Source organism: Rhineura floridana, chromosome 7, assembly GCF_030035675.1.
Source record: "Rhineura floridana isolate rRhiFlo1 chromosome 7, rRhiFlo1.hap2, whole genome shotgun sequence".
Classification (NCBI taxonomy): Eukaryota; Metazoa; Chordata; class Lepidosauria; order Squamata; family Rhineuridae; genus Rhineura; species Rhineura floridana.
Window position 1 is genome coordinate 98,875,469 of NC_084486.1, and position 12,124 is coordinate 98,887,592.

The window sequence follows — 12,124 nt, forward strand, 5'->3', positions numbered from 1 at the left end:
TTTCGGGAGGAAAAAACTGGTAAAAGCAAAGGACAGTGGAAGAATAACAAACACAGACTGTAACTGCATGCTCGTTCAGCAGAATGCGATCCAAACCAGTACCATCAAGCAAATTCCACCCCATGGGGGGAGGGAGAGAGAGATTAAATATGCTTTACACATATGGTGTGTACACAGCCTAAGATGGGAAACAGGCACAGGAAAGACTGGCAGGAGTATAGGGCTGATTCTATATTTCATTCCTTCCTGCTTCTGTTCAGGAGTGCCACAACCCCCTATTACATGCACTATTTGGGGCAACCATGCTCTACTAACTTCATTTTGTTGCTTACGATGGGCAAGCCTTTATTTCGTCGAGCTCCTCCAACAGCTAGTGTAAACAATAGCTGCAAACCTCTGCTTTTTCAGGGTAGGATTTTTTCTTCCCCAGAGTTGCTTAGGGCTTGCACTGGCAAAATCGGTCCAATATTGTAGGCTGACAAGCCAGGAGATCAACAGGGCCAGCCCATCCTACACCCAGAGGGACAACTGACCCAGGGGCAAAGCTTGTGAGAGGGAGCCCCACTTCCATCCATAGCACAGTTTCAGTTGGGTCACGGATTATGCAGAAACACTTCTACCCTATACCAACGGCATGACAGAAGATCCTAAGCCCAACACTCTATATCTGTACAAATAGATCCATTCACCTAAGAAAATAAAAAAGATATGAGAAACATTCAAAAGATCAATAGGCGGAATTACTCCTAAGAATTGAAGGTGGGGTGGATGGAGGAGGTGTCAAGGGAGAAATGCAAAAATATTCTGCTTGTCATAACTCATAGTTTTGTGTATTTCTTCCTCTCCAGTGCCACAAGCTCATCAAAACCAACAGAATTGTGACAAGCAAATTAGTCATCCAGTAAAAACTGTTAATTGGAACATTTGTCTCCTTTATGGGAAATGACCTTTTTGGCATAGAAGGGAGGGAATATATAGTAAAACGAAGCCAAACCCTTTCATGGAAGATAATAAATGGTCAGCAGCAGCAGACTGACCTTTTGCTGTTGTAATCTTGCAATAAATAATAAGCTGAGCTTTGAGAGATAGTGTATAACCTCAGACCAAACAAGAGAGGGGAACATAGGAAACTGTTTTGTTCATTCTAGCCCAGTATTATCTATTCTGATTGACAGTAAATTTCCAGGATATCCAGCACAGTTCTTTTCCATTACCTGCAACCTGATCCATATTAACTGAAGATGTCGGGGATCAGGGCCAGGGCCAGTGCCAGGCATGACTGGGACCTTGGGCACCAGCCTGCCCCAAGCCTGCGGCACCGTAGCCCAACACACACACCCCATACAGGCCGCACGGAGCTAACTCTGAAGATGTTGGAGAGGGAGCTCTCAGCCCCCCTAATACAGACAGCACAGGCTTCAATAAGCCTGCCCTCATGGCCCCACCTACCTCTTGTGTGGTGTGACTGATGTGTACACATAGTGTGCATGCCTGCCATCAACCAAGATGGTGGTGGGGGCATCAGATCCTTAGGGAAGCCCCCACTGCCATCTTGAGTGATGGCAGGCATGTGCACACAGCACACACAGCATTTACACTGATGAAAGAGGTAGGTGGGGCATGCAGGGGGACTTATTGAAGCCCACACTGTCTGTTTTGGGGGGGTGCCTGGGAAATCACTTTCTGCAATCTGGGGCAGGGTTGGGTTGCAGGACCTGAGGCTGCCGTGGATCATGGAACAAGAGTACTACCCTCCCAACCTAAGGAGGGCCCTTCAGGGCCCCCTATGGGCTGCAGGAGCCCTAGGCCAGGGCCCAACCTGGCCGCTGTCTGGTGCCGGTCCTGTCAGGGATTGAACCTAGCACCTTCAGCATGCAAAGCATGTGCCCTGTCCATGAGCTATGGCTCCTCCCTGGGCTGATATCAATCATGCTTTTTCTGATAATCTGATTTAGAACTGAGCTGATAGGTTGCATCAGGAAATAACTTGTGATGGTGAGTGTTCAAATATAGATATAGCACATCATGATATAGTGAACAACAAAAATTAACTTAAGACAGTGAGCATATGTGTAAAAAAAGACTTTGCCCAAGTCATGTTCAAAGTAGAATTCAATATGGCTGCTGTCAAAGATCAGGTAAAAGAGTCATTTGAGTCAGATAAACTAGCTGATGGGGGACAAATTATGCATCCTACTTTGAACCACAGTTGATGTATATGAACTTTAAGGCCTGATTCCCATTTCAGTTAAAGAAGGTTCCGATTCAAATCTATGGAGGCAAAGGTGATACCCACAACATACATGGAACTTATCTGTGGTAAAAGCAATGCTACAGCTGTCAGCAATATCTAAGCAGGATTGATATTGGGCAACTTGGAACCTTGCTGTCAATTAAAATGCCTGCCTCCCACCCAGTTCATGTTCTAGAAGGGCTATGCACATGCCACCTCTCAGATAGTTTAAAGCAGTAGCCCTATGCAGAAGCATCAGATGTAAGTGTTAGGAGATATGCTTGATCTGTTACTGCTGAGAAGCATCCAGGATGCATGCCCCACAAAGTGTTGCTGCTGCAAAAACAGCTAAGAGGCAGTGTGTATATGACTTTCCAAAAATGGAAGTGTGGTGTGTGCAGGGACATAGGAAGCTGCCTTATATCAGGCCAGAAATGGTTTGTCGATACAGTGATATAGTGGTAAATTCTAAGTGCAGGCAAAACCCAGCTTTTTCTCAACCCCTCCTGCTTTGCTTAACTTCACTCCTCTTCTGCTTTGTTTAACATCTAGCCTGATTTGTTATTATTTATTTATTTATTTATTTAATTTATATCCCACCCTTCCTCCCAGAAGAAGCCCAGGACGAAGAGTTTAGTGATGAAGAGTTCAGATTCAAAAGCTTGCTAACCATCTGGTGACAGTTGGCTTGGTCAAGGGACTTAGGGATTTTTTTTCAAAACAAAAATGCCAGTTTATTCCTCAACCATGCATGCTAATGTAACCTACCTCTTTCTTTGCTAAGTTGATGGGTTTCTCTCTGAGAAAAGCTGATTTATTTGGCATGCAGAGGGTTAGCAAACAGCACCCCAGAAGATTCCATCATTGTCCCGCTATGAAGTAAGTGGCTGTGCTTTGTCCCTGCCTATCCCTGCTCTACTTCACCATTGCAGCCCAGTATTGCGAGTAGCAGTAGTTGGATCTCTCTGGCCCCAGTTCTGAGGAACTGAACCTGAGATCTTCTTCATGCAAAGCATGTCCTGCAACAAAGAGCTATAGACCATTGTTGTCCAACTGTTTTTTTATACTTGCTAAAATTGTGGTGAATGTGTTAACATTTTTGCCACATAACCAAAAAAAAAAATTAACTGTGCTTTTGAGGGTAGAAAAACACACAATAACACTTAGAATTATTTACTGATAGGATTGATGAGAAATCTGACATATCTTTTCATTAAGTAGTGCAGGTAAATCAGGCATAAAATCAGTTAGACTACATCTCAGCTTCACCTCCAAATTTTCATCCAATATCCGCAACCTAAATTTGATTTCACCATTTTAACTTCAGAAAAAGTTGATTTGCAAAGCCACGCTGAACTAAAAATTGAAAACAGTTTTGTAATAACTGTTTAGAAGTGTGAGCTCATTTTGATTTAAAATATGAGTTCACATTGTAACAAGTGAATCACCTTTCAAATTCTGAGTGCTTTGAAGTAAAATCACATACGTTTTGAAAAGGGTGCTCTCCAGAGAAAGAAGCCTCACAAATTCTTGAGATAGTTGAAAATAGTAGATATTAAAGTGAAATGGATCTTGCATGAATTCAAAAACAATTCTTTACTTTTCAAAATCGGAAAAGCAATTAGAACTCAATGACAAATCTGTGATTGTTAAGGGCAGATGTGGACACTTTTATTTATTTATTTATTTATTTTTATTTATTAAATTTATATACCGCCCGACTAGCAATAGCTCTCTGGGCAGTGAACATAAAACAGCATAAAAATACAATAAATAACAAAACAATACTAAAATACAAGCAACAATCCAACACAATAAACATTTTTAAAATTAAATCAGTGTAACTTAAAATGCTTCAGAGAATAGGAAGGTTTTGACCTGGCGCCGGAAGGTGAGCAGAGTCGGCGCCAGGCGTACTTCCTCAGGGAGACTGTTCCATAGTTCGGGGGCCACCACTGAGAAGGCCCTAGATCTTGTCATCACCCTCCGGGCCTCCCTGTGAGTTGGAACCCGGAGGAGGGCCTTCGTAGCAGAACGTAGTGCACGGGCCGGTTCATATCGGAAGAGGCGTTCCGCAAGGTATCGTGGTCCCGCACCGTATAAGGCTTTATAGGTTAATACCAACACTTTTTTAGTTTTAAAATTTATTTTTAAAATATGTGGTAGAAGTAAAGCACCAATTCGCCACATGTGGTGAGTGGCAACTGTGTTGGACACAAAGGCTATAGACCTTCCTATGTAGTGACAGCAACAGCTAAAATGCCCTATGACTGAAGTTGGCCTTGCAGCTAAGGGCTTGCTCTGTTAACTACTTTATGGTCAGTTGATACCAAAACCTCATTCATTCAATTAGTAGGAAGCTTCTATTAAACCTATTGATCAAATATCCCATTATATTACCTTGCCCAATTTAATTAAACACCTAGTTCATCAGCTTCTGCATTTTTCTACTCCTTTTTATCTCCAAATATTTACTAGAATTTACATAGGATATCTGCTTAGTTCCCCCCCGCCCCAAATTCCTACACAATGTTTTCCATTACTCAAACCTATCCAGCAAAATAAAAAAATTATTGCTCTCACACAGCAGATAAAAAAGTGACCAATCTGGAGCCTTTAGCATGTCTACGTTCCATGTTAAATCTTGTCCATTGTTCTTTGCTTCCTTGGTCATATGAAGTCTCACAATGACTTCCTGGATAGTGGTGCAGTACGTTTTTACACATTTTTCTTATTTTTATATCTATTCTCATATTGGAAGGTTCTTCTGACTAGGTAGGGGATTGACTCATGGATACTGAGTGCCCTCTAGTGCTACCAGAACAGCAACACTCCAAAACATTGGCCCAATCCTGGCCGCTGGATATATACCACAAAGGTAAGCCACCACTCTGGACCTTTCATATAAGCAGAGCTTGGAAAAGTTACTTTTTTGAACTACAACTCTCATCAGCCCAATCCAGCGGCCATGCTGGCTGGGGCTGATGGGAGTTGTAGTTCAAAAAAGTAACTTTTCCAAGCTCTGCATATAAACCATTTCCAAAGCTAGCCAATCTGCCTAATATAAAATATCTGCAACATAAATTAGAGTTTAAAAATACTCCATATATTTCAAGCTCAGTTATCTCATTTATATAATAGGTACATCTTGTCAACTGCATCACAGGATTTATTGTGAGAATGAATACAGAAATGCTACTTCTCATCCTTACCTTCAGCTGTAAAATGAACCATTTCTAGACTAAAGAGGACTTGTGACCTCTTCTAGTAGCTAATTGCAAAGGACAATCTACCTAGGAAACCATGTTAGCTGTTGCAGAAAATGCAGCAGAGTGTTTTGTGGCACCTTAAAGACTAACAGATTTATTCTATTGTTCCAGCTAAAGTGTGAATAAGCTACAATAAATGGGTGAGTCTTTATGAGAGAAAATATCATTGGACAAGTGGATCATCTGAGCTAGAACAAGGCAAAAGAACATAAACGAAGTAGTCCTCAAATATGATGTGCATAAGAATGCTTCGATGTAATTATAAGACATGGGATGAACACAGGTGTGTCAAGACAACCAAAGAAGATTGAATTTCTGTGCATCACACAGCTGTTAAATACACTGGGGGTGGGGAGGAGTGACAGCTTTACTGGTGAGTTCGGTAGTCAAACTCAAGAAATTTGTGGACTCCAGGGAGAACTGAATGACCAGATATGGTTACCCTCTTATTTATGCCTTCTTGTTTTTAACTATGAATATTCTGACTTAAGTGAGGAGGATAAAGCACCAATACATATAATGCAGACATAGCTCTCTCTCTCTCTCTCTCTCTCTCTCTCTCTCTCTCAGAGGGGCTTCTCACTAAAGTGTGACTGTTCACTCTTCTCTTTTAAATGGGATCCATGCGACAGGGAAGCAGAGAATTATTCTAGTATTGGAAAAAGTAGAAATAACACAAAATCCCTACACTCTTATAAAAAAACAATGCCAGGGACTGTAGTTCCCAGAGTGGAACAGGGAGATTCCTGCTTCCCTTGTTGAGTTTTTGAGGCTCTGTTTTGCCATCTAGTCCGAAGGGAACTCTGCTGGGGATTCAGGGAGGGGGAGCTCCAGGAAATGAGAAGCTCTTGGGCAAGATCTTTTCTTCTGGTGCCAGGAACTTGCTCACTGCGTTGCAAGCCACACACAAGCTTCTCCAAGGAGGAGAGATCGGACCATGCATGGAACACAGCCATGCAGCTTCCAGCTATGAATTGCAACATCCCCTGTCCCTAGGGAGGAGTGTCTGGCTTGGATTCACAGCCTCGCCCTACTCTGTCTCTGTCCCAACTTGGAAGAATCTCCTTGTCATGCACGACCCTCCAGAAAACAGCATACTGTATCAGTCATAATCTCTCTGTTTTACATGGATCACAGTCATCAGTGCAGCTCAAAGCAATTCCATTGAATGAGGAGAAAGAGGATGGACTGGCAATTGTGGAGATGATGGACCAGAGCAGCTTAGATTGCCAGTAAATCCCAGTGATAGGGCAGGTCACATCAATTCCTGTCATTCTGTACTGCTCTAAGAGTTTGGGGTGGGACTGTTGTTTACAGTCCTTTGGGGAAATTATTTGCTTTAAAGCTGGCTTCCCTTTGGTTCCCAGTCAATCTTTCCAACTGAAATGCTTTTCACATTTGTTCTGGTGTAGGTTTCTCACCCTTGTTGTGCTGTTTGTTTGCTTTGTCTTAGGAGGCTGCGCCTTGTGAGCTTGTGAACTGATGTCTCTGGAGATATGATAGAGCCCTGGCTGATATTGCCAATGTGTTTTTTATTTAAAGGCAGAACCAAACAATCCCACGTTGAGCTATTTTAAAAAATGGAAAATAGAAAAAAGCTTGTGGTGCAAATTGTGGGTGAGCCAGCACAAGCCAGAGCCAAGCAAATCCTGGGCCAACGGTGTCCCCATGCTCTGTACAGAAGAACATAAGAGCAGCCTGCTGGATCGGGCCAGTGGCCTATCTGGTCCAGCATCCTGTTCACACAGTGGCCAATCAGATGTCCTTTTGTTCTTATGCCAGTACATTTGTACAACATTCATAGTGGTCATCTCATCCTTCCAGAGTCACAATATGTAAAAACAAAGGGCTGTACCCCAGTGGTAGAGCACATGCTTTTCATGCAGAAGTTCTCAGGTTCAGTCCTCAGCATCTCCAGCTAGGACTGCGAAAGACTCCTGTGTGAAACCTTGGAGAGCGCTGCTAGCCAGTACAGATAATATATTGAGCTAGATCATGTATCAGTGATCTGATGCTATATGGTTCCAACGTTCCTACATAACGGGCAGTCTGCACCAGCTGTTTTCTTTTGAAAACGTATCCGGAACAACTGTGGTAGATAGCATCTTCTCTTCAAAACTATTCCTTATTAGTGTTCCACTTACAGATTTGTTTTGAGAAAAGCAAGCGAGGGCACTAGATGTGACTGTGGGAGATCCATGATCAGATTTCCCACACTCAAAAGAAAAGTTAAAATCCCCAAATTGGATTGGGGAAAGGATTTAAAAACCTTTTTGCCCATGCTGTTTTCCTGATCTAAACTGCCCCTTCTTGAGCTGCTATCTACCCTGAGAGGAAAAACACACTTACGCATAAGGATTAACCTCTCTCTTCTCCAGCACGATGCCCAAGAGCCAGGGAGGGTCCAGGGAGGGATTTCTAACTTATTTACAGTTGCTAAAATTAGGGGTCCAAAAGTACTTTAAAATTCTTTTCTCAATACAGATCATAGATGGTTTTGGAAAGATTGGATTCCCTCACTATGTGGGTCTAGCTGACAGATGCCATATCCCTATATGCCATATCCCACTGGCTAGGCAGAGGAGTACATCAAATGGAAAAAATATTTCCTCAATCCTGCTGCAAGAAACAAATGACCACACTAGACAGTTCACTGATACTGAGGTGGGATGGAGTGGAAAGAACCATGATGCATTTGTTTTCCATAACTCACTTCTTTTACAGGCAATTAATGGAGAAGTCTTCATTCCAAATAATCCCACAATTATCATTGGGGTGTGTATGTGTGTGTAAATTCCTCTGCTCATTCTTGCTGATGGTGCCTATGTTATACATATATGGCTAATAAAGTCCTTTGGTGGACATCTTGACTACAGAAAGGCCATCTACAATATAACCACTACAGGAGTGTAGTAGAGCATGTCTTTGGCAAACAAAAGGCAAGATAGAGGCGTCTCACCATGTCGGAGGAGAATCTGGTAAAGAGTAATGACAAAATATGTCATTGGCATCCTTCCTTATTTGGAAGGAAGGACAGGATAGAAATGTAATAAAATAAATATGTTGTTCTGCACAACATTTTGAATGCAAGTGCCATGCCCTGAATGAGACAGTAGACATTTCAGAGCTGACACCTTATTCAGAGGAACAGTCCCTGTGATAATATAGCTACACCTGAGGGAGAAAAGGTGCAGCAAGCTATTTCTGGGTTCCTTGCACAAAGAGGATAAAGTGCTGCATGTTACAGTACAAACTGTGGTGTGTGGCACAGTAAAATCCCATTGCCCCTTTTCTTCTTCTATAAGTGAGAAATAAACATTTTTTTTAATTTTCCTGCATGTGTGTTTCATTCCTTCTCTTAAAAGTTGATTATAGCCTGGGTAACCAGAGCCTCAGGAGATGGTAATACCCTATCACTATCATGCTAGGCTGTACAATATTGGCACTCCCTGTCATAGAAAAATCACAACAAAGGCCAGTGTTCACCTTATCCTGCTCCTGGCGGTTCAGAGCTTCCAGCTTCACCCGGTCAGTCTCTGACCTGGCAACTGTGAGTTCCCGTTGCGACTCGCTGAGCTTTTCTAAAAGGAGACTCTTCTCTGCTTCCTTCTGGGACAATGCCTGGAGATACAAAGGGAACCCTCATATATGTAAATAATATTCAGAATGCCCTATAAATTTAAGTTTTATTATTTATTAACAGCATTTGTTGGCTGCCCTGTAACAGAGTTCTCAGGGCAGCTCACAACAACAACAAAATATGTGTGTTTAATGGGCTCAGAGGGAAACATATGTATTTAAGTTTCTGTTTCCTCTACAGTAGGGATTGGGAATCTCCAACCCTTCAAATGTTGTTGGGTTACAACTCCCACCAACCCTAACCATTAGCCATGCTGGGTGGGACTGAAGTAGCTGTGACACAGTGTTACATAGACATTTGCCTGGTTCGCATATCACACTAAGCCAAACCATGGACCAAAAGTAGGGAGCTTCCTTCTAGTTAATGTCACCCTCTTCTCACCTTCTGTTTTTCATTCTCTAACAGAAGAAGGCTTTCATCCCGGTTCTGTTGCAAAATGAGGATTTCCTCCACGAGCTCCCTTTTCTCAGATTCATACTTGGATACCAGTTCTTCTCTCTCTTGCTGAAGATGATGCATAGCCTCATCTTTCTCCTCGATCAGTGCCAGACGCAGGGTCTCCTGGTGTCAGCAAAGCAGGAATTTATCAGGTAAATTAGTATCCACAGATGTTGCAAGAATGGGACCACAGTGCACAAGCCCCCAAATCTTTTTCAAAGTGTCCCGAGTGCTTCTGGTAAGTAATGAATTTGGAAGAAATTGAATGGAATACTGAGTAGGATATTAATTAATTTTAAGGAATAAATTAATTTGATAAGTTTATCTTGATATGAGTTAAGGAGTAATGCATGGGCGTAACTGATGGGGAACTGAATTAATCTGAAGCAGGATCTGTTGGGAAATTAAATGAAAAGGAACTGATTTGGAGTAGGGTGCAGATAAACTGAAGAATTTATCTAGGGTGATTTTGATTAGAAATTAGTTGGCTTGCCTTCTGTGACATTTAAATTCTAAATGTGCATCTATAAGTTAGCATATTTAAATTTTATTCAAATGTCTGTCTATGTGCTCTTGATCTGAATCTTTTAAATATCTAGCAACACCCCTATTGGTATCGCACACAAGTAGGATCTCCCTGACAAAATTCATGTCTCCTGTGCCTGCTTCAGACTTCCAGTTTCAAAGAGCTTTAAAGCAGTACAAATAAAACCATGACAGAGACTAGCAGGACTCCAGTGAAGAGGAAGCCACCCAAACACAGGACAGTATGTACTTGGAATCCATTTTGGATAATTTAAAACACATGCATATTTGACAAGAATAAAGGGCATTCCTATATAGAAATCACAGCTGTCTTTACACAAGTACACAACGTGCCCCATATAAATGCTAAGTATTATAGATGCATTAATTAATATGCACTTTTATTCCATCTTTTCTCCAAGTTCCCCAGGGCAATGTACATGGGGCTTCCTTCAATTTATCCTCACGAAAACCTTTTAAGGTAGATTAGACTGAGAGACAGCAACTAACACATTGACACGGCTGAGCAGAAATGTGAATCATGTTTCCCCATTTAAGTAACAGCCACTACACTACACTACTGCTCACTATTGTTACTAAAAAAAGAAATTTAGTCCCCATTAATATGTATGAGAGACCCAGTGTGGTGTACTGGTTAAGGTGTTGGACTACGACCTGGGAGACCAGGGTTCGCATCCCCACATAGCCATGAAGCTCACTGGGTGACCTTGGGCCAGTCACTGCCTCTCAGCCTCAGAGGAAGGCAATCGTAAATCCCCTCTGAATACTGCTTACCCTGAAAACCCTATTCATAGGGTCACCATAAGTCGGAATCAACTTGAAGGCAGACCATTAACATTAGCAACATGTATAATAGAATAGTCATAATTTATTACACAATGAATGCTCTTCATAACTTATGACTATATACATCATGCGATGTACTGTATGTGGATATGTACTTGGAAATGAGCTCCTATCATCTCAAGTGGTTTTGAGGCCATTAACAACTTACAGCAGAGAGAAGAAAGCATAGTTACACAGTTTCCTCTATATGGCTTTGTTGTTGTTATGTGCCTCCAAGTCGATTATGACTTATGGTGACCCTATGAATCAGTGACCTCCAAGAGCATCTGTCATGAACCACCATGTTCAGATCTTGTAAGTTCAGGTCTGTGGCTTCCTTTATGGAATCAATCCATCTCTTGTTTGGCCTTCCTCTTTTTCTACTCCCTTCTGTTTTTCCCAGCATTATTGTCTTTTCTAGTGAATCAGGTCTTCTCATGATGTGTCCAAAGTATGATAACCTCAGTTTCATCATTTTAGCTTCTCTATATGGCTAGCGTCATATTAACATGGACATGTTAGGAGTTGCTATAATGGAGTGGGCAAAGAGCAATCATCTGATTTGCACCAAAACAATGTGATGCTTTTCTATTGCTTTCATTTTGTTGATATCACTGGAAACAAAGGTTACCCTCAACATTATCCCTATGGCAAAATATCACAGCAGATGTTGCTGCCTCTCAGAAAGCCTGGGATAGTCTCACTTTCGTCATACTAAGAATAGCACCCATTAATATAAGGATGGGGAACCTGAAGCCATTTAGATGTTGTTGGCTGGTGGTCAGGAATGATGGGGGTTGTAGTTCAACCATCTGGCAAACTGGAGATTAAGTGTAAGTTAGCCAAAACAAGGACAGCAAGTATCTCAGAACAGATGAGATACATGCAAATAGAGCAGAAAGCTCTAAAAGAGCTGCTCCTGGTGACCTGTTCATTGAGCATTCATCCTGATTTGCTTGCACAAAGTTTACATGGTGGTTAGACTATGGCCAGTCTTTACTGAGCGAGTCTTTTCTGATTTGTTTGCTGGGTAGCTACAAGACAGTGAGCATTTGTCTCAATTTGCTTTCAGGGTGTTTATTTATTTATTTATTACATTTATACCCCACCTTTCTTTTCATGATAGAAACCCAAGGTGGCTTACATATGGTTCCCATCTTTCTATCAATCATT

At 41.8% G+C, this 12,124-nt stretch overlaps 1 protein-coding gene across 1 annotated transcript in view; it reads right to left on the reverse strand.

Annotated features, from left to right (window-relative positions):
• The window catches only part of CROCC2 (ciliary rootlet coiled-coil, rootletin family member 2), a 123,931-nt gene that overhangs the window by 41,165 nt on the left and 70,642 nt on the right, over nt 1-12,124 (reverse strand). The window contains exons 21-22 of the mRNA XM_061637717.1: nt 9,524-9,703; nt 8,989-9,123 (exon numbers count right to left, since the gene is read on the reverse strand). Of these exons, the coding sequence (XP_061493701.1) occupies nt 8,989-9,123; nt 9,524-9,703 (315 nt within the window). The remainder of the gene's footprint in view (nt 1-8,988; nt 9,124-9,523; nt 9,704-12,124) is intronic.